Source organism: Danio rerio, chromosome 16 (assembly GCF_052040795.2).
Source record: "Danio rerio strain M-AB ecotype USA chromosome 16, GRCz13ab, whole genome shotgun sequence".
Taxonomy (NCBI): Eukaryota; Metazoa; Chordata; class Actinopteri; order Cypriniformes; family Danionidae; genus Danio; species Danio rerio.
In genome coordinates this window covers 42090839-42114766 of record NC_141036.1, presented here as the reverse complement: position 1 = coordinate 42114766, position 23928 = coordinate 42090839, and the positions used below count along the sequence as shown (strand labels likewise).

The 23928-nt window shown below is 36.7% G+C and overlaps 2 protein-coding genes across 12 annotated transcripts in view; one reads left to right on the top strand and one right to left on the bottom strand.

Annotated features, from left to right (window-relative positions):
* The window catches only part of LOC141378260 (serine/threonine-protein kinase pim-2-like), a 74052-nt gene extending 52021 nt beyond the window's left edge, over positions 1–22031 (top strand). For 6 of the 10 annotated variants that reach the window (XR_015511827.1, XR_015511825.1, XR_015511820.1 and 3 more), the window contains 7 exons: positions 16535–16623; positions 16721–16762; positions 17687–17812; positions 17959–17990; positions 18548–18803; positions 18918–19037; positions 19318–22031. Coding sequence is in view for 3 of the 10 variants with exons in the window: in XM_087287566.1 (XP_087143692.1) it covers positions 16131–16218; positions 16535–16623; positions 16721–16762; positions 17687–17812; positions 18548–18803; positions 18918–19037; positions 19318–19421 (825 nt within the window). In the remaining 7 variants the exon portion in view is untranslated. Of the gene's footprint in view, positions 1–15986; positions 16219–16534; positions 16624–16720; positions 16763–17686; positions 17813–17958; positions 17991–18547; positions 18804–18917; positions 19038–19317 lie in introns of those variants that run through there. The other 4 variants (XM_087287565.1, XM_087287567.1, XR_015511821.1 and 1 more) reach the window with 3 other exon arrangements.
* Positions 1–23928, bottom strand: part of LOC101885829 (uncharacterized) — a 108589-nt gene that overhangs the window by 39195 nt on the left and 45466 nt on the right. The window lies entirely within an intron of this gene.

Genomic DNA, 23928 nt, shown 5'->3' with positions numbered 1-23928 from the left:
TAGTACTGAAACTAAATTATTGAAAATAAACTTGCGGGAGTTCATTTATGTCCTGCGGCAACATTATTTTTATTACACTTTAAGTGATCTGCTTGAGGTAGGTCACGTTTATCAATGGTAAGTTTTAGCCTAAGTTTACATCAATAACATAATGTGCATTGTCCTTTACCATACAAAAAAAAAAAAAAACCATTATTATACACCAGTTGCCTGTAGCCTATAAAAAGGCCGCAAATATTTTTAAATGCATTAAAAGGCAAGCACATAGCTTAGCCTTAGTTTGTTCACACTCTGCCTGTATTAACATAAATGCTGTATTTTAATATAGCTAATTTTGATTAATTAGCTTTAACTGACAGCCTTTTCTTCTTTTTCCGCGGTTATGCGGCATTATATTTCACACGCATATGCAAGGTGACTGAATATGAAATTAAAATACAAAACATACTGAGCCATTAAGTAAAAAAACAAAACAAAACAACAGTTATACTTTAAAGCAGAACATTGACGTTTTGAAACAAAAAACGGAACTGAAACTAAATTATTAAAAATAAACCTGCCAGACTTAATTTATGTCCTATTTTCATTATTCATTTATTTTCATGATTCGTTTATTATTATGTACCATAATTGAAACATAAAATGAGATCGTAATTATAATCAACAACGAAAATGTAAATAAAAACGTAAATTAAAAATATAAATGAACATGTCTAGTCTTAGTTCTATCAAAACAGCAAACACTACATCTCTCTATATTTAGACTAAAAGACTGCTTTATTTATTTATTTATTTATTTATTTATTTAAGACTAATTATTTGTACTGAATTTTTGTGCTTTCATTTTAGTTGTCTTTCATTTCTTCAATTCTATTTTCCAAAACGAATCCTCTTTGCACTTAATAAGTTTACAATAAACCAGGTAAACAAAATTTAAATGTAAGTTGAGGTGATCGCAAGTTCACAACTGTGAGGTGATGTGCTCTACCGGCAGGATAATCTATATTATTTTGCTGTTTTTTATATGCGCACGTTTAAGATTTGAGATTATAACATTGCCATGATAGTCAAAGAAATCAAAACATTATTTTCACCCCAACGCAATTTAATCGGGCACTGAAGGCTAATAACTTAATTCTTATATTTGCTTTTTGACTTCTCACCATGTATCTTTTCTACAGCATAGTATAGTGTAAGAGCATGTCTATTACCAGAAAAACTAAATTAAAATTATATTTTAATTGAACACATCACATCACATACAGTAAGCTACGCCTACAGAACAGTCTGTTTAGCATTGTGAAAAGGCAAAGCTGAATATCTGTGGTTAAAGTGCCACCCAGCGGTCAAATGCTGCTGGCGCATCAAGTACCGCCGTCGCCGCGGTATGAATGGCGGCACAAGGAACACATTGAAGTAGTAACATCTGTATGTCCTTTTGGATGGTAAATATTTTAAGTGGTTTGATTTCTATTGAGTTTATTTTAGGTAACTATCAGAGGAGGGTAGAAACTTATTTGTACTCGTGTAGCTTGATGACTAGCATATACTGTATACACCAGAATGCATAAAGGGTTATAATAAGGGAGAAGATCATTGTATGGACACTGTCACAATATGTGGATGATTGAATTATCTACAGCTTCACAGAGCTCTAGTTCAATTAAAAGACTTGAGTGGAGACCATTGCTCCAAACAGTGAGATGATGACTGTTTTTAGTGTTGACTGGATAGAGAATTATTCTGTAAACAAGCACAGTTGAGAAACTATGATGAGTAGATGATTAGAGGTAGCATCAGGAGCAGATTATGAAGCAGGGATATTTATTACATCTGTGACAAGAGAAGTATTTCCTAAATTTTAAAAAGCCTTCAGAAATAAGTTCATAATGGGTTTGCATTCATAAAGTAATCATGAAGTTAATGAGTGATAAATAAATAAAAACATCTAAAGGAGTATGAAAAATTATGAATAAAACAAAAGAGAGAGTAATTGTATTATGCTCAGTTACCAGAAATGGCTGAAAGAGATGAAGATGATCCATCAAGACCAACCCTCAATGAAATATGTGAAAATAATAAACTTAATGGGATTAATGTGTTTACAAGTGCATTGGTGAGTGATGGCATGGAAACTGACAGAAACAAGCATCTAACACCGCATCGCATGAACTGCTATTGGGTCGACCCTTGAAAGAAACCTTGAAAGAAACCTTGCAAGAAACAGCATGACCCTTGCAAGAAACCACATGAAACTTTGCATAAAACCTGGCATATAATCTCACCTATAACCTTGCACATAACCTCTTGGAATGGTTTGCAAAGATGTCTAATGCAGTAGGGACTTTAATAAAGAAACAATTAATTGCCATGTGCATAGCGATATCTGTGCAGGAAACCAGAAAGGAGCCATGTGAGAGAGCAGAGATATAAGGTCCAATTGGTCCAGCTGATCGAGTCTATCTGTGGATGCTCTGGAGAGCTCAGGAGGAAAGGACCATATCTGGATGAGGGCAAATCCAACAGCTGCCAAAGTGGATGCCATTGATGAGGTACCAATGCCTCAAAGGAGCGAAAGGGAACAACTCCAGCAAGGGAAAGCTGACTGGAAACAGAGGAGCCTGAATATTCCAAAGCTCTAAACTACTAAGTGCCACGTGTGGAAGCAAGAGTTTATCAGAACAAAGAAAAGAGTGATTCTGATAATGTGCCTGAATACCACATACAGAAGTGCCACAAGTCAAGGGATGATGAATGCACAACTGCAGATTTCAGAACTCAGACTCTCAACCACACATCTCCATTAACAACTTTTCAAAGTCTAATGAAGATGCTGATAGCTTGGAATAAGAGAAACAAGGATGAGCAAAGATCAAGATCAACATTTGATGCTTTTTACGTTTGCATATTGATTTTGTTTGCATATTGCTTTCATGGTACCTATATATAATATCACTTCAGTATATTCTACATGAGTGTGAAAACTAGCAGCTAGCACTGAACCAACTGAATACTTATGCTTAAAACATTGTTGTCTTTGATGTGTTAAGAGAAAAACAGAGTACAGTCTTTTACTTCCTTCAAATCAAAAGTAAAAGGGAAGATGTTTGGCTGGACTTCTGTCAAAGTACAGTGGCATAATCTAGTCAATTGATAACAGCTATGTGGCTAATATCAGTCACTAGATAGAGGTAATTAAGAGAACTGGATTATGAAATTGCACTTTGGGGTTAAAAGACAATAATATTAAGACTAAAGTCTTAAGAGGAGGGATTGAAGAAGATTTTATTCTCTCTGTATGAAGTATTTTCTAAGTGTAAAGCAGTTAATTTTCTCTTCTCAAAATGTATGTAGTGTTTGCAGCAAACATGCCGGCCTGTGTTAAAAATACAGTGATATGTCTGTGTAAGATGAGTATGCCTGCACAGGAGCAACACTAGGAGAAGGCTGAGTGACTGATTGTGTAGAATAACTGAATATGTAAAGCACTGATTATTTATGTTAAATACTTCTATGAAGCTATATGTGTCAGAAGTTAGAATGAGTAACATATTATCAAGTTATTATCCTATCATGACAATGTATGTAAACACTTAGTTCCTTTGCATAAGTTGCATCTATACTTTACTGACATATACCTGTAACATCTCTGTTGACATGAGCTAGTGGGCTGAGAGCCAAGAAAAGCAGGACCCCTTAGACTAAAAACCTATTCAAAAATGGTCAAGAGTTAAAAAGAGACTTAGGGGTGTGTCAAATAATCCTGTATAAAAATTGTAACAAACACACTGAAACTTTAGAAGGTGTCCAGGAGAGACTTCAGAAAGCTCTGGGGTCTGCTCTGCTCTTTCTCGGCTTTATTATGGAGAATAAAGTCTATTTTCTGATATTCAAAACCTCTGGTCTGATAATTTGTAATTAATGAGAAGTCAATATTTACCACAACACATATTGATCTACAATTCAAGTGAAGTAGAATATTACCAATATGAAGTAACACCTGTTCTAAGGTCCTTTTCATTAGCTCCTCCTTCAGTCTGGTCCACACTTCATTTGTCACTTTTGACTTGAATCTGGGATGCAAGGGTGTGCCCTCCTCCATCTGATATTCAAGACAAAAACACTGAGTCAATCACTGAATAATTCTAATGAAAACAAGAGCAAATTCAGCAGGATTACACTGCACCCCTGGTATCTTTTTGAGAGGTCATTCCAGATAGGGTCCTTGATGGTCTTTGTGAAGGAGGAGTCCTCTTTATTCACTGTGAAGTGGTGCTGGAGCTTATTTAAGATAGGCAGAATCTGACCCAAGTTTTGGCTCCTTTCAGCAGAGACGCAGAGGGTTGACGTGTAAAGTATCTTTGTAATTTTGACAAACTCTTCTGCTTTTCTAAAATCCTCATCAGAAATTCTCTGCAGTCTGTAAAATATGATCAGATTCATTAGCTGGACTATAGATTCATGAGCAAAATCGTTTACACTGAAAATTGAATAAGCATTTAAAATGAGAACAGAGTTTTTACCTGTCCTTGTCCATTAATTTCTTAAGACGATGGTCCATGGAGGTGGCCTGGAAGGCAGAGAACTGCTCTAGGAATCGCTCCACCATGAGGAATAAGCTATTCCACCTTGTTTTCACATCAAGGATGACAGCATGTTCTGGAAGACCTAAAATGGGAAAGAGAAATTTATGTTTGTGTTTGTGTGGTTATCAAAGTGGCTGTTTATTTGCAGAAATGTTTTACTGCATGATTTAGCAAAGGATTTTTATTAACTATTTGGCCAAAGAGTTTTGCACTAAGGTTCATCTATTCTGATTTCTACCTACCGAGAAGATGCTGCTTCTCTTTAAGGATAGGTTTAGCCAGGGTGGATCTTTTCAGCCACACCACCATTGCTCTGATCCTTCCTGCCCACTGTGAGACTGAGGTAATCGTGGAAAGCTTCTGAGCAGCAATATTGAGAGTGTGAGCAAAGCAGCCAATTTTTTTAATACTCATCTCTTTTTACTGCTACATCCATGTTTGCTGCATTGTCACAGCAACTACTCTATCCTTTATATTAAATTCATCAAGAATATCTCTTATCTCTTCTGCTAAAATGTCCCCTGTCTGGGATGTGTATACTGCCCTTGTATGTAGGACCCTCTCTTTCATGGAACCCTCTCTGACAAAGTGAAGTGACACTGTCAGGTAGTGGTCCTGTGCAATGCTGATCCAGCCATCAGCAGTCACAGCCACATCTCTCACATCTTGCAACTCTTTCTTGATATTTTCTTTTTCAACTGCAGGTATGAGGGTATTTGAGAGCATGTCTCGGCTGGGGGACTGATTTCTGGGGTTTAAAGTGCTTATCATCTCCCTATATTTGACATCATCAAACACAAAAAAGTAACATTAGCATTATTTTATCATTGTTGCTTACTATAAAAAGATTTAAAAATTATCTAGGTTAAGAGACTACCTACAAACATGGCCAACAGCCTAAATGGTAATAATATTACAACATCATTTACAGCTTACTGTTCTTAGCTCCACCATGAAGCCTCCACAGGAGAAAAAGGCAGCAAACTTTTAACAATAAAATTTGTAACGGCCCTGTGGCATTCATCTTTCCTTTCCTTGTTCATTTTTCTGCCAGTGCAATGGATTATCACTTGATGGTATCCTAATTCCAGGGTCAGCAGGAGCAGACTATAACATTAATGTGAAGAAAACTTGAAAGCTAAACTGTTAATGCAGCCAAGGATAAGGACATTTAAATAAGACAAGTTTAATGTGAGGTAAACTTTATCATTTACCGTTAACCTTAAAGCATTTTAGTATCAATTTAGCTAGGTATTTAAAGCCATCGGATCAGTACATAACGCTGCACAGCATACATTAGGTCCAAAAAAAGAATGAATACATTTTCCCCGCACAAACTTAGGCCCCGTTCACACTGTCAGGTCTTGATGCCCAATTCAGATTTTTTTGTCTGTCCGTTTACACGTTCTTTTAATTGTGACCCATATCGAATTCATGCGTTTACACTTGCCATACAACCTATGATGCATGCATGCATAAAGGCGGGTCCTAGCATCTGTGCCACACTAGCCACGATGGAATAAATTTTCTTTTTAGCTCTACGAAATATGTGGTGTAGTATAAGCAGCAAATGGTTCAGTCCAGATTTACCCCCACGCAGTTTATGTAATGGTACGGCCCTGATGTGTGTGTGTGTGTAAGATGTAGCCTGTGTGCGCACTGGTGTTAAAGGGAATAAAGTTGTTCTATGTGTAGCCCGCAGTGCGTGCATTGATAACGTTAATAGCGTAAAAATTACAACATGAATTTGCCCAACTTTAAAATGATTTTGAGGCGAAGGAGGTGGGGAAGGGCCTGCATCGCAGCTAGCGCTTATTGTTTATATGCTGTATGATGTCCTACACCACTGAGAGGAATTTGTGGTACGAGAGAGATCTCAGGTCTAGTGGGAGCAAATAATGGCGACTGACCACCGTCCTCCATGTTTCCTCTGTTGTTGTTGTTTTTTCCCACGTCGGAATATCCACACACGCTCTCTCTTCCACACCATTAAACCGCGGAGAAGCACCACATTGTCACAAGTTTAAGCAAAAAAAATCGGAATTGGGTCACATTTAACTGGTAGTGTAATCTGGGCCTTAGCTTTAACGGTACACAAGCAAGAAGTGCTAAAAACTGATTTTGTATGTCTGTTTGCCTTTCGGAGCCCCAACCATCGCGCAGTTATACTCATCAGTCATGGAAGACTACAGTTGTGGTGGGCACGTTGTTGGAGGCCCTGAGTCAGGAAAATACTAAGAGGATGAAGATAATGACTGCGTCGGAGCAACTTTCTGCTCGTAAATTAATTCTGTGTACTGTCATGGGGACTCTGCAGATATCATAATGTCAAATTTAAGACCTTTTACGACCTTTTTAGGACCATTAAGTATTACATTTAAGACCTATATCGCAATATCAAAAACACGCGAGAGAAAATGTAAAAGCATTAAATTAGGGGTAAAACAAAGTTATTTAAATTGAACAGTGGTAAAGTCAGATTAAATGCACCGTTGAACTACAGAAAAAACAAACATCTTATGCAGATTTATACTTTCACCTGGCACCGCATCGCACAACTCACAAAACAGATTAAGGCTTTTATACTTGACACGTTCACCATTGAGATATTTTTTTTTAATGACAGGCGGCGCTCCAAAAAAACAGAAAGTAAAATCAGACGAATAAAAAGATAATCATTATCATTGAAGATGTTTTTGGGGGCCTCTTTTTTTGTTGTTTTAACAAACTTATCCCTCAGGTTTTTCCAAAGTTTTACAAAAACTTTCCTACTTTCCGATGGCTGTTGCAAACACAGCGATGATGTCACATTTGCCGCGCGCACTGGGTTTAATATCAGAAAGCTGATTGGCTATTGAAAGTTGACCTTTTTGTAGTTGTAATGCAAATTACAATTGGACTAGTGAAATAAAGAACTACAACACCCCAAAGACCTAGCAATAAAAACAAAAATAAAGACCTGTGCAAAAATATTTAAGACCTAGAACAGCAAATTTAAGACTTTTTAAAGCCATAAATTTCGATTTTTTTATTTTAAGACTTTAACACTTTTTAAGACCCCGCGGGGAACCTGTGTCAGGTGTTTTATCATATTTGACGTGTTGCCAGTCTTGGTCGCGATAACTTTACAGATATTGCATCGTGCGCTGTTGCCGTCAATCTTTGCATAATGTAGCCATACTTTTGATTACTTAAACATCCTTTGCATTAAATGTATGCTATGCTTTAAAGTGTAGTAGTGTACGCATTACTGCCTCACATTTGACAAGCTCTGAGTGAGTGCGCGTAACCGTCGTAAACTACTGATTTTCAAGACAGCCTTGCTGCAGTCAATCACCAGCATTTGACCCGGTCACGTTAAGGATGGCTCAGATTTTCTAGCTCACTGACGTTGACAAGATTATACCCTTGAGTATCGAAATTTGGTACCGAACGCAAAAGAATTTTTCGATACTCGATAGTAGCAAGACGATTCGGTCGATACCCAGCCCTAATTGCAAGGTATTCACACACAAAGTAGGCCTACCTGAAACTTTGAATTAGAAAAAGCTTAATAATACATTGGACAGATCATCAACACACTGATTTCTCCTCTTTGTGCTGCTCAGTTTTTGAAAGTGTCCGATTGAGTTTCTTCTTCTGAGGGGAATACTTTAAGTGCTGCCAATAGTTAGTAAAGCCTGGCTTATTGTGGTCAAAGTAGTTGATTATATTAATAAAAGTGAAACTGACAGGAGCAGTATGGATTGTCATTCACTGAACTTGTCATTAACTAAACATGATGTAGCCTAATATAGGCTATTCTGAAACTGTGAATATTTTGCTGTCATTTTAATTATATTAAAACTTTATTCAACAGACCAGTTTGTGTTTTGGCGCTGAAGCATTTAAGTGGACCTTGTTTTAAACTTTCTCCATCTCACTCAAAAAAGGAAACATAAGCTGGACCACAACATATATCAATGTCATAATGAATGCTCAAATAATGTAGCCTATAGTTTATAGCAAGCATCATGTTTAGTTAGATTGTGTGTTTGTCATATACAGTCAGCCTATAGGTCTGTTATTTTTACAAAAGAAGATTTATCATTTGAGTTTATCACCAGAGCTATAGAAACTGTATTATGCTTAGAAAAAAAAACAGCACAGTATCAGATCTGTATTAATCAATGCTCAGAATTTTTTGTATCGAGATCGGATCGGTTCCAAAAAAAATGGTATCGGTGCATCCCTAGAAAAAAATAAAGGAACACAAACTGCCATGATGTTTCAAGGGGTTAAAAGAGAACATGGTTGTATTTTTGAGTGCAATATGTACACTTTAGGTTTTGGTTTTAAGATACTAATGTGGAGCTTTACATACAAACACAAACTTTGAAAAGCCCCAGCTTTAGCACAATTACTGAGAGTGTATTAGCATTTCATCATCATCATCATCAAAAAAAGAAGAAAAAAGAACATACCTGAAGACTTGCATAACAAACATCCACCACAGATGTTGGCCAGTTTTAGAAACAATTTCACAAGTATATCTGAAAGCTTGAACAGTTCAATTATATTAATACTAGGGATGCTCAATATCATCGATTAACCGTTAACCAAAAGGGTGCGTTTGTAACCGATTAATGCTATCAGTTAAACCATGAAACATATTATTTGATATATTTTTAGTTTGGCTGCATAAGGGGCCGATTGAATGCGCCTTTGCGTTAAGAGGGGCATCTTTTGCTCGCGGCTCATCCCAGAGCAGCAGTTTGTGTTGTCAAGACAACTACAGAGAACTTTTAAAGAGCATGGTTTCCGCTACATTCATTCTTCCATGGCGGGGACCAAAATGCATCCCGCCACGGCTACATTATCCATTCAAAACATTCAGTTATTGTTGTTGTTTTTAATAGCGGATTATAATCGCATCAAAATGTATTAAAAGGTAAGTGGATTATAACGCAAACTTTTCTGTAACCGTATAGTCTGTTTAACCCTTTGGCGTTACGTGCTGACTGACTGACAGGTGCGCGATGCGTGAGGCCAGAAAACACGACGAAGCTTTCAGTTAAGATGAACACAGTTTCTATAGTTATACTTTATTTAAAGATAAAGGAATATGGCTCTGCATATAATCACTCTATCTTGCTAGAGTTTATAGCCGTTTCGCTTTACTTCAGGACGCATTATTGCCGCTCTGAAGGTCTAATCGCTGTTTTAAGTTATCCAGAGCTGGATGAATATACAAATCTTGAATATCAATTTATTATATATTATTAAATATTACAATTGTAACAACACAGACACAATCGATACCCTGCTGATTCAGTCGTTTCATGAGAAGAAGCGCGGTCCTCTCTTCTTTTTTCCTTGTCAACATAAAGGCAGTGAGGTGCGCCTCGTTTTCGGCCCCTTGTTTAACTGCAAGGCATACTTAACTTGCGGGACGACAACGTATAACCCGTGCCTACAGACTAGGGATGTAACGGTATTGTAAATACCGTCATACCGCAATATTATTTTTTTTCGATATTACCGAAGTCGCATGACTCGGTAAAACTATAGGTCTTCTGAGAAAATTTGCTCAGGCGAATGAAGCGAACGGGAGATAGCAAAAACTACAATTGCCATCAGCCCATGCTTGACCATCATCCCTTGCGGTCTGTTGTCGCTACAGATCCAGTAATGCGGAAATGGAGTGTGCTGCTAGAAGCGGGGATGAAAAGAGCTGGAAAACTCTAAGGCCCTGTTTACACTAATGCGTTTTAGTTTGAAAACGCATAAGTTTTGCTACGGTTACGCCAACCGTCCACACTACGCCGGAGTTCTCGAGCGCCGAAAACTGCTGCTCCGTCTCAGTGTGGATGATGGAAAACGGAGACATCTGAAAACGGAAGCGGGGCTGCAGACATTCGCCTCTCTGATTGGGGCTTTTCCTGAATATTAAGTAGCCTAACACGCACAGTTCAGTCCTGCATTATCTCCGTGTAAGTTCAGACTTCGCAAGTTTGATCAAGGCTGCAGTCTCTTCTTCTCAGTTTGATATGGAAAAGCAGATTATACCGAGGACACGGGTAAATCTTCAAAGGGAACAGTGTACTTTATAACTTCATTCACATAACCCTGGCTTGTTTCACTTTCTCAACAATAAAATGTAAACATGATTTAAGGAACTGCCTATTTTCATTTTAATATTAGCAACTTAGACAGCAGACATGTTGAGGCGTCGTGCTGCATAAGATGAGCGTCATCTTCACTGTGTGGATATTGATAACAAAACGGAGCCGATAACAACTGCCTCCTTTCAATTTCAGTGAAAATACGAAACACAGCCTCTCTTTTGCTGAGTATCAGTTTTAAGAATCGATAATGGCCATTTTAAAAGTATAACATACAATAAGTTTATACATTATAGGAAATAAAGGCAAGCGATCAGTCAATATACAGAATGTACGTGGTTACATTAATCATTAACTTATCTTTGCGCTCAGCCAAAACACGTTACCTGAGAACAAGTAATAGATTCCAATGACCAAAGTCAGGGAATATGTCGTTAGATAAAGACAACAAGATAAATGAAATATCCCGTTTAATAAATATAGTGAGATTAGATCCAGCGGGAGATGCTTGATGAGAAGTCCGACTAGCAGAGCTCTCATCTGGGTAGATGGGCTGAGTGTGATTAAATGTTGAATGTGATGAGTTTTCAACACTACTAAATTGAAACTTTATTTTTTTACATGGTTTAATAATTTTTTGTTATTAAAATTGAAGTTCCTGTTTCAAAGCTTACAGATAGATGGCTAATTTGTATGTCATTGACACTTTTGGCACTTTTTTGGAGTATTTTCATAAGTTTTGTTTTTTCCTGTAAATGATTCAATAAATACCGTACCGTGACATTCATACCGAGGTATTACCGTACCGTGAAATTCTGATACCGTTACATCCCTACTACAGACACATTTGCCAAAGAAGCAAAATGGAAGAAGAATATTGCTGTTTAACAGACGTGTTGATGCCAAACTAGCGCTGATGTTGACCTGGATCTGCATCATAAACACAACAAATAGGCTTTACCTTTTATTTTACAGCTTATAAAGCATGTATGCACAATAATGTAACATCATATTTAAACAACAAAACTGTTTACAAAAAGTCAACCTATGCGCGCGTGTTGTTGTCTTTTCATCACGCAGCGCACGCACTTGAACCGCGAGAGAGAGAGAGAGGAAACCATATCAGGACATATTCTTTAAAATAATGATTTCTATTAAAATGTAAAAAGGTTTTGTGATTATAATAATGACAGCGGGGCATTAAATAAATGCATATTTTCCGTGGAGCTGGCGATTTGAGAAAGTCTGCGATTTTATTTGACAGAAGAAAAAAAAAACATGATTGGCGAAAAAAAAACAGCCTATGCCGGTTATTAAAAAGAATCAGTCAGTATTTTCGTTTTGTAATATAAATTAATTATTGAAGTGAAAATAATTTAGGGCAGTCCTATTTATTTTATTCATTTTATTTAGTTCTTCTCTTATTCTGTTCTTCTGTGCTAAACACTGCAAGTGCGTAAAGATGCTCTGTTGTTTTGTTCTATTATTAATATGCTAGCACAGTGGTTCTCAAACATTTTTCATCAAGTACCACCTCGGAAAAAATTTGTCTTTGCAAGTACCACCATAATGAGCAGTTTTGAAATACAGTAGCGTATTAGGTCTAGTAAAGCAGCTTAAGCTCTGTACAGTTTAAAAAAGAAATAACTCCTGGTTTGTTAGCGCCTGGAAATGTTGCCTAGACCTCGTAAATATAGGCTTTATGTCATCATATTCGTATATAAATCATTTTTGATAATTTCTTTAAATATATGTAGCATGTACATATTACATATTTGATTCATCCGCGTACCACTAGAAGGAAGCCTGCGTACCACTAGTGGTACACGTACCACAGTTTGAGAACCACTGTGCTAGCATATAAAAATAAATTATTATTTTAAAATGCATTATTTAATGTGTCAGACACAAAATAGACACGTCAATTTGTTTAATATAAAATTAATTGTAATCTGACCAGTTACCGTTAATAACCGATTAATGAGCGACGGTTGTCGGTTAGCAAAATTAACCGAAATGAGCATCCCTAATTAATACATTATAATTTTGGAACAAATACAGAAATACAAAATAACAGGGCATGGAACTTTAATCATACCTCTGAATGGGGGAAATTTTCTTGCACATTTAACTGCTGTCTTCCAAGTCCAGCCATAGTGAGATGTACTTCTGCCTCTCCTTTTGGTGTTTTTTCATGCTGTTTGTCCAGCAGGTAAAAATACATTAATAAGCTTTTACATTGCCCCTTATATGGTGCAAAACAGCTTTTCCCTCTACGCTCCTCTCAGAAAAACCCAGGAAATGACCTACAAATATTTTCTCATTAGTGTAGGAACAATTTGTATTAGAGAAAAAAACACATTAGATTCTTCTACACATACAGTCATCCACTGAATCTCACACCTCATTTCTTGCTGAACTGACTGGCTCTGGAAACTTGATGTTGTCCTCTCTCTCTGTGTTGAACTAATCTCTCTTAGTTGGTTTGTGTTCTCTGGTGATCTTAGGGTGTTGGTGAGCCTCGACACCAGGCTTTGAGCAGCAGATATTATTTCTCCAAATGGAACCTGATAAACATTAACATAAAATTAAGCTGTAAGTCATGCAGAATTATGATTGACAATGGTTAAAGAGGGTAGACAGACAGACAGACAGACAGACAGACAGACAGACAGACAGACAGACAGACAGACAGACAGACAGATAGATAGATAGATAGATAGATAGATAGATAGATAGATAGATAGATAGATAGATAGATAGATAGATAGATAGATAGACAGACAGAACGATGGTTGGATGGATGGATGGATGGACAGATTTTATTTAGGTTTTAATGCCATATCAGCAGCATTGGCTATATTCATGGCAAAAAACATGTACTAAATATACAATTTATAATCATATCATATCAGTTAGCATGATGACGCTCATTGCAGTTAGTAAACAATCTTAGCAAACATACATTTTAAAATAACAACAAAAAACATACAAGTAGCAAGCAACAACACTGAAAACAGTCATATACAATCTTTTAGTTAGATTAAAGATAAATATTGTAAAACACCTTTTCAAACAGCTCACTTCAAATATTTCCAGAATAAAAACATTCTCCAATATCATTTAAAAACACAATGTGTATTTTTACATGATATTAGAGAACGTTTTTATTCGGGAAATATTTTAAACATATTAAAATGTTTTATCGGTAAAACATTTTTACACAAGTCACCAATAGGTATTTCTTCCGCTTTTCATAAATATGCGAGTGTAAGCCATGAGTGTCTGATGCTACATCTTGTATGAACAACCTGGTCATGTCTATTTTCAAAATGGTAATTATTCCTTTCATTAATTAATGGATTCACTTCATACCATGTGTTTTTCCTACATTCATCCCATTCCATCTGCCATTTCTCATTAACATACAGATTTAAAACAGGTTTAACATCAGACACAGGAAGTTTACGTTCTGTTATCTCCAACTTCTATCTTCCTTTATCATGCTTTATCTGCACGCTCATTTCCAACTCATCCCATATGACCAGCCTGGTATCCAGCAGAAAATAATATCAAAGTCTTTAGTCTTTAAAAGGTCCACTTTTTCTATTATGCTAAAAATCTTAGTATGATCAGTTTTCATAGATTCAAGTGCTTGTAAGCAGGACATAATCTGAGCTAATTAAAAACAGACAGACAGATAGATATTGGGCATTTTTCTAATACTAAGAAACGAGTCTTATGTTGAGCAGGTAGATTTGAGGGAATAGTCACTATATGAGACAAAATATACTTTTTTGGCTATTTGCTCAAATTATTTAAGTTAGGTTACTCTACTTTAGATAAGAAATCTCTTTATAAAGACTTTGTAAATTGCTATAAATATATAAAAACGTCATTTCTGCTTAGTAATGTGGATTGCTAACTTAAAGATAATATAAAAACGTATATCTGAACATATAATCTTCTCTCATAAATCAATGAGGAGCTTATTTATTCAGCTTTCAGATGAAATACGAGTGTTTAAATGACTGCCCCTCATGATTTACGCCCATGGGTCCGGGTCACTTATTTAACCAATTGCTAATCTGCACAGACTTTATTACATTATTCAATATATTTTCCCACTCATTCGGTGATAATAAGATAAATTAACGTAGATCTCAAGTTTTTTAAACAATTGATGGATTTGATTCAGTGTCATAAAAATAAGCAAAAACCCTCAAATATTTAACTTGCCTTTTGCTGATATCTTCTTTATAATAGATCAATAGTCTATCTGGCTTTCAAAAACACTTAATCAACAGATGCCATGTTATAGTTAAACACCGTTAAGTGATTCACTGAGAAGTTCTGCGCTCGCTGCCTGTCAAGTTCACTTACGTTATGCTAACTTAGCTTGCTATCCTCGGCCCGATCTTAATTTTGATTCTGTAAAATGTCTAAGAAACACAGCGAAAATGGACCTCATTGAGTCTCAACCTTTATTACAGCTCATGGAGGACAGTTCTCAAAGAGGGATTAACAAAAGTCTTACCTGAGACGATGTGTGGGAGCTGCCCAGACATTTTGTTCGGGGGGCTTCCTTCAGTCAGGATTCAGGATCTCATCACGCAAGCGCACTGTTGTGATCGATGACTCTGGCTCGTTTATTAATGCCTGTGACCGCGGTGATGTATTTTGACAGTGGACTGTCGCTGTTTGATTCGTACTCTTCGTGTCCGTGGTGAAACTATTTCGTGTCTGTAAAGTAACGTCACAAGTTATGTTCCGTTTTCCTTTGCGGTTTCATAATTGCAGATGCGTGAATTTTATAATTATAACAGAAATTTTATTCCATAGGTTAGCAACTTCACGTACTGCCGCCAAGACATCCTCGTTTCCATGACAACTAACATTAGACTCCGGAGCTCTCGATTTCTTAGCAGCAGACTTCTGGACAAGAGTCAACGCATCGTGATTCCGTATTACATTGTAAATTCAGTGCAGAGCTAAAGGCCGATGCAGAGTCCTCAAATTAATCAGCCGTGTTGGACCCGTCAAACATCAATCATGCCAGGCCTTGCGTGATTAACATTATTCTTCCCTCTTTTCCCCATGCAGAGATGGCAAAAGAGTTGTATAAGGTCCACGCGTATTTTATAATGTTATCACGAGCCCTAAACAGTAGGTTAATATGCCACTTCACCTTTTACACCCTGAAGAATAAACGCGAACACCTGTACCTACAGGACCCCCATCCCATCTTTGGTCTGGCCCTACGCTACGTCATAAATCGAACGCGCTCTGCACCGCGAGTGTCAGAATCCACCAGACGCCTGACAGAACAGACGTGTATTGAGGAACTTTTCATTTGATACTCAGACAAGGCGAAAACTCAGATAATTAACTGCAGTAAACTCATTTATACACCCTAGAGAGCGTTATTTACTGCTAATAAATGGAAAAAAGTATGTTACATGTTCCCGGTCCTTCCGGACAAAGAAGACCGCCATGTAGACAGAGGATAGGGCCTTCTCCTGGTTCTGGTACATTTGAATGTATTTTTAATGTTTGATTGATGTTGTTTAACCCTTGTGTTGCTGTTTCATACACACTGGGGTCATTTGGCCTCAACTTTCTCTCAGTTTCAGCAAATGGAGTGATTTTTTTAGTGACAAACTATTTTGACATATTTTGGGAAAAGGCTTTTGAATTAAAAAAAGTTTCAAAAAACTTAATTCGGGGCAAATTGGCTTTGTTTATGTTGTTGGCTGTTACGGGTTAAATTGCTTTATTTTTATACTGTCTGTTCAGGCATAACTAGAAGCTGTCTCAAATGAACATGCTGTTTTTATCTTTCAGTGGAAGCAAAATATGACCTGAAAGAAAATATTGGAGCTGGCTGCTACGGCAATGTCTATCGTGGTATCAGAAAAATGGACGGCAAACAGGTAAGTCTATTCACCCTAGTCCAGTTTAGAGGACATCAACTTTAGAGAAATCATGTTTGATTGCTCACTCATGTTTAATTCTACTTTTCATCCACAGTTTATCATCAAGTCGACTACTTCAGAAGTTGACAGCAATGTGGTAAGTCTGAAAACATCATGCGTGATTCATATTTGAAGCATCACAAAATACATTTAATAGATGAGTCTGTCTGCGGCTGTGGTTATACAAATATCTACTGATCATTTTGTGATTCACTGCTGTTTTCTGTTTATTTATGGTTATGATGGGAATTAATATGTGCTCTGCCGAGTTTTGATGCTGAAAATTTAACTCTGCAGTTTAACAGTGACTTTATATACATATAACAGAAAAAAGTAGTCACATGCCAATATTCAATAATTCAGTATATCATAATAATGAACATGCACAATAATGAATAATTATTATTTACACTTTTAGAGTGTCTTTTAAGATTATTTTATTCTGCAACATGTTGAACCCTTATTAAGCCATTTATTTTCAAACATGATGCTTTTCTCATGTTAATCTGGGCTACGACTTTGGGAATTCAGAGACTGTTTGTCTTTGGTTCGTTAACTCTGTGCAGTAAAGTCCTCTCGTTAACATCAGTTAATTTATCTAAAGTAGTTTAGTTTATACTTTATTATAGTGTTACCTATTATTGTACTTTATAATCTTTTTTTACATGTATTTAATAAGCAATACACTAGGTATTGTTGTAATCATACCTGATAAAGTAATCTGTTTCACAGCTCAGCTTAATATCTTGATAAAATCAAAGCTTCCGCAATTCATCACATTAAAATCTAATAACGTCTGAAGCCGAATTACCAGATTTTTACATCACAATTGACAAAACCAGTGCAGATAATAAACATCAAGCTCCCATAATGCATTTCAAAAGCATAAATAAATACACAGAAAAAAAACATGAATCACAAAATACGGAAAGCTGCTGATTTACAGATTTTCTTTTACAGTTATATTGAAAAACAGGATTACATGTTGTTGATATGCAGCTAATGTGCACTTTATCTTCAGCCTGGATATCCGTTACCCATACCAATCGAAGTGGCCATGATGACAATTGTGAGAGATCCCCCCAGCACGCTGCTCATCAAGCTCCAGGAATGGTTTTTAGTTAAAGTGGAGAAATTGCCAAGAGGAGTAAGTGTATTTATACAGCACATTTCATGCACAATGCGCTGCAGGAGGGTTTGTCTCGTTTCTTATTGTCGTTTTAATTTTGTAAATTCAAATTCCTAAATCAAGAAGCATTTCTGGACATGTAAATAACTTTGTCTTGTTTTCAGAAAAGCTTGTGGGTTAATGATATGCCGGTGCGGTAAGCAAAATAAACTCATTTCTACTTTAAAATCTATCCTGAATGTAACTGGAAGCCAGTGTAAAGACTAGGCATGGGCCAATAACTGTTTTTAAGGTATGGAAAAGTCGAGGTTTTAAAACTGCCAAATTTTCTGTAATACCGTTGTGTGAGATATATTATTTACAGTTTTTTTAGGACAACGGTATCTCCAGCTGAATAAATATCCAAAAATGCTGTTTTAAATAGTAAAGAAATCAGTGTTTTTGAAACAAATGAGGGCCGCAGAAGTCAATTAATCTTTTGAATTATTTAGCCTGACATGTTTACTGCCAAAAAAATATTATAAATCTATTACAAAATAAAATATATTGTTTTCAGAGGGGAACAAGTTTGTCTTTTACCCAGACATTCAAAAAGACTACATATTAGAGCAGTAATCACAATACCGTGAAACCGTGATATTTTGATCCAAGGTTATCATACCGCCACAATCTAATACCGGCCCATGCCTAGTAAAGACTGACCTGAGGACTGCTGTCGTGTGCTTTATTTTAACTCATTGCATCTGCTTACAGAAAGTGTGTAAGACAATAATGTTGGTGATGGAGTATCTCGGCCCGTGCAGAACACTGGAGGATTTCCTGCAGAAGCACCAACACCTGGAGGAGAGAGTCGCGCGTACGCTTATCCTGCAGATTGTCAAAGCAGCGCAGGAGTGCTTGAGGCGGAAAATTTGTCATCATGATATTCATGATTGTAATATCCTCGTCATCGACCGGCCTCTGCAAATCAAGCTAATTGATTTTGGCTGTGGGATGCACATCTGTCATGGTAAGTCAGATTATTTCAGGAGGAAGCCGAAAAACATTCATTAGTCTCTGAGACTCAGTTGAATGGGGCTTTAGCTGAACTGCTTGCTCAACACTAAACCTCTCTTTCTGACAGATCCAAAGAAATACCCACCAGACACAAGGATATCTCCAAAGAAGGCGGTTAAAAACACAGTGAAGCAGCTGTTTGGCATCATGCGGGAAATAGAAAAACAATGTTCCAGCATACCTGAAGGTAAGAAGATGACTGGGACTGACACTGTTCATCCCTCCTGTTGACTTATGGGTCAGAATTGACCCTGGCCACATTTTACCAGCAGAAAAACCCAAAACAATGTTTTTCTTTATCTTGAGGTTTGGTGACGGTTTCTAAAATGAGGCCAACATTAGGAAAATATATATTATATTTTCATGAAGACTGAACATTAGGGCACAACAGGAGTCATTCAGGTCAATATTGAGCTGTGTGTGTGTGTGTCCACCATTAACTAACTTTCTCTTTTAAAATGTTACAGAATTCATGGCATTTATGAATACCTGCATTACCCTTGGGGATGATGATCAGAGACTGCAAACAGTGCAGCAGATTCTGGATCAGCCATGGCTAAAAAACCAATAAAAATAAAGACTGTTCTAGATATGTGTAGTTTATGCTTTCCACCCTGAAAGAGGACCTGTTTTAGAGGAGATTTTGGAGCACGAGGGGTTCAGCATGACGCAGAGGCTTTCAGCAGCAGGAAATGGTTTCATTCTTCCATGTTTGATGTTTGTCATTTGTTGTTTTCCGCTTCTGCTTCCCAAATTCCTGCGAGGGTTGCAGTCAGAGCTGCATGTAAATGAGGGCCAGTTGAAGCCGCCATTAGAGTGACGTCAGCTTTCCTCCTCACCTGATTGGTTGGAGGGAGGAGGTGTCAATCTAGAGCTAATAGACCAATGGGGAGGCTTCAGCCGGCCCTCATTTGCATGCAGCTCTGACTGCGACACTTGCGGGAGGAAGTGCAGAATGTGGGAAGCAGAAGTTATGAAGAGCTTTGAGAATGGTGGTCTTAATATGCTGGATTTCCGTACATTAAATAATACTGTCAAAATTAAATGGGACAAAAAATATTCTCTAAAATCCAACATCAATCTGGAACTTTATTCCAAATTACATATTTTCTTAATTTGGATGGCTTAATTGTTATTACTCTGTAACTATAATGCTGATAAAATACCAGCTAAATTATCTCAATTTCATAAACAAAATTTCTTAATCGATTCAATACTCCCATCCCCCCTAAAGAATTTGCTGTCGTATTTGATGCCATACCATCTGGAGTTATTAGGTTAGTCCAAGGCATTCTCTATCCTTCTACTTCCCCCCTTGAGACGCTTCTACTACAAAGGTAGGAAAATATAGTTTCTCTGCAACTTCTTCAAACAAATCAGTACATTTACATTTAGCAGACTTACACATGAGGACGAAAAAAGAAATTTACACAACTATAAGAGCAACAATGAATAAGTGCTTTAGGCAAGTTTCAGGTGTGTAAAGTGTACGAAGCAAAACATTAGTAAATTATTTATTTATTTTTTTGTAATACAGTTAGCGGTGGAGCCAGAGAGGCAATTGCAGATTAGGAAGAGAAGTGGAGACTAAATAGTTGAGTTTTTAGTGGTTTCTTGAAGACAGCGAGTGACTCTGCTGTTCTGATGCAGTTAGGGAGTTCATTCCACCAACTGGGCAGATTGAGCGCGAGAGTTCGGGAAAGTGATTTCTTCCCTCTTTGGGATGGAACCACGAGGCGACGTTTATTCACAGAACGCAAGTTTCTGGAGGGCACATAGATCTGCAGAAGTGAGAGCAGATAAGAAGGAGCGAAGCTAGAATTCGCTTTGTAAGCAAACATCAGAGCTTTGAATTTGATGCGAGCAGCAACTGGCAGCCAGTGCAAACGGATGAGCAGCGGAGTGACATGTGCTCTTTTAGGTTCATTAAAGACCACTCGTGCTGCTGCGTTCTGAAGCAGCTGAAGAGGCTTGATAGAGTTAGCTGGAAGCCCGGCTAGTAGAGAGTTGCAGTAGTCCAGTCTGGAGAGAACAAGAGCTTGAACAAGGAGTTGAGCTGCATGTTCAGATAGGAAGGGTCGGACCTTTCTGATGTTGTAGAGTGCGAATCTGCAAGATCGAGCAGTTCTAGAGATGTGGTCAGAGAAGTTTAGTTGGTCATCAATCGTTACTCCAAGGCTTTTCACTGTTTTGGAAACAGTAATGGTTGCCCCATCCATCTGCATTGAAAAGTTCTGATGTTATTTCCTAATGGAACTGTATCAGTTCCAAATGTGACTTTTTTTTATTTTATTGGAATTCTTTTGTTTCAGATATTGATTGAAGAAATCAAATATGGCTCATCCCAAATAGCTACTTAATTACAAATAAGATAATAGAAGTTTCATTTAGAACTATTCACCATACACACTCGGTCAATACTCTCTTAGTAAGATATAAAAAAGATATTGATATTAATTGTTCATTTTGTAAGCAACACAAAAAAAAAATGCCTAGTTCACTTATTTTGGCAATGCAGTTTTTCTAATTTGCTTTGAAACGATTTTTCTTTTTCTTATTAAGAATGTTGATAAAGATTTTTCCTTACTATGGGAAAATGTTTTGTTAATAATAAAACGGATGCTATACATAAAAAAATATATTTTTTTCTTAATCTTCTTATGTTATTAACAAAATTGTATATACATAAATGTACATTTTCAAACCAAAAACCCTTTTTAATATCTTGCTCACTGAAATGCAGCATTACTTTAAAACAATTTCTAACTCTTTTACAAAAAAATGCTTTAAAAACAACTGAAATGTGTCAATTATATAATCTTTTTCTTTAATATGTGATGTATATACCCCTACTGTTAATTTTTTTTGTTGTTTTCTTTTTTTAAAATGTTTTCTTTTTGTCTTTCCATTTTCTTTTTAATGTACTGTGATTGTATATTTTTACTTGTCTCATAATTTTTAAAAAATGTGGAAGCGGAAAACAGCATCATGTCAGAAAACAATGGAAGTATGAATTCCTGATGATCTGATTTGGTCACTGACCACATGTGTGCTGCTCTTCTATCATTTCTGTGAAACTGAGACTGTATGCAGAGCGGCCTGCGAACCCCATGGAGTGTGTTGAAGCTGTTTTCTGCTGATCAAACTGTAAACTATTGTCTTCAATAAACTGTATCTCTGACTCCTGCTCTTTGTTCATCACACCGGCTCCTTGCATTAACACAAGTCAAATCCTTCAGCGTAGTGATACGGCACTGTAATGCACTCAAAACATGCCTGAACTACTTTATCTGTGTGTTGATCTGACAATAAGTGTGAACACAACACAAAACAACACAGAGAAGATCTGTTTTACAGACTGCAGACTCAATTTAGCCTTTATAGAACAATATTGATGCGTCATGTAATGTTTAAAGCACATTGCCCTGCCATTTGTGTGACTATAATGTGAAATATAAGAGTGTGTTCACTGATATGAGTAATCCTACTATAATATCTACTGAACTAGCACCAGGGCTCTTTCAGTGTCTGACCAGCAAATGTTGAGCTTTAGCCAAAGAACAATGGTTAGAATGGAAATGTCTTCATTTCACAACAGTTTTTAACAACACTCAGAAAAGTTTTGTGGAAAACTAATGGAAACACACTTATGCTTCAGTTTGTGCTAGTGTTACATCTACACAGCACAGTACACTCAAATATAAGCTAATAAGTAAAATGAGCCAGCTAGTGTTCACTGAGTTAAAGAGACCCCTGGTGAAAATAAGTACATTGCAAGTATACTAACCAAAAGTTAACTTAATTTAAATATATTAAAAGTATTATTACCATACTTTTATATATGAAGAGTTCAGATGCAAAAACCTCTAAGCGCCATCTGAAATGTTCTTCTAAAACGACCATTTTTGTCAGCCTCCTATGTTTATGTTCAGTTATTTCCCTTTAAAGGCAATGTAAAAAATTATTCGTCACTATAAAAGTCAACTTACTGAGCCTACACACAGGAGTCGGAGAAAATTTTATTTATTTAGCATTTGATGTTAATATATTTAAGTATTATTTTAACTATGCATTGAACAATGAACTTATGTAAGAATGTGTCAAAGCACACTTTTAAAGCACAGTGTTAAATAAACAGTGTAAGTTTTCATTCATGCAATTCAGTTCATTACAGCCTTTAAAAAGTAATAAATGCATTAAAAGCCCATTTAAAGCATTTGTTACTGTATAAGAGATGTTGTTGATGCTGACAATAAATATCTATATTTAACATAAATATATATATATATATATATATATATATATATATATATATATATATATATATATATATATATATATATATATATATATATATATATATACTCAATTCGTCTTTATTTCTCTAGCGCTTTTACAATTTAAATTGTGTCAAAGCAGCTTCACATAGAAGATTATAGTGTTTGAAACAGTGTCAGTTCAATTTTCAGAGTTTAAGTTCAGTTCAGTGTGGTCTAATAATTATTACTGAGAGTCCAAACACTGAAGAGCAAATCCATCGATGCGCAGCTCTACAGATCCTGAACCATGCAAGCCAGTGGCGACAGCGGCAGGGAAAACCCTTCACCAATTGGGGAAAGGTCAGAATAAAAAAAACCTTAAGAGAAACGTGGCTCAGTTGGGCACAACCATTTCTCCACTGGCCAAACGTCTTGTGCAGAGCTGCAGTCAAGGCTCTGGAGAAGCTGGACCTCAGCGAAGGCTCGTCTGTCCCTGGAGCGTCGCAGAAATCAGTCTCATGCTCTCCACTCCTCTATGATCACCACAGCAGCTGCTCAGGAAACGGCCTGGTCCAGGATTATGGAAACCTTGGGATCATCTTGTCGCTGGTCTTGGATCGAATCAGTGGCGCTTCATAGTCTAAGGGTCTCGGGATGAGTATACCCAGGTGGAAATAGAGAATAAAGAGAATAATTAGCGTAGCTGCTGTTCATAGTGTTTATAAACGAGATGCAGAAACCTGTGTGGAAACCTACTAAGTGATGCCCTGAGTGTATGCTTTGCTAAACAGATAGGTATTTAATCTAGTTTTGAACTGA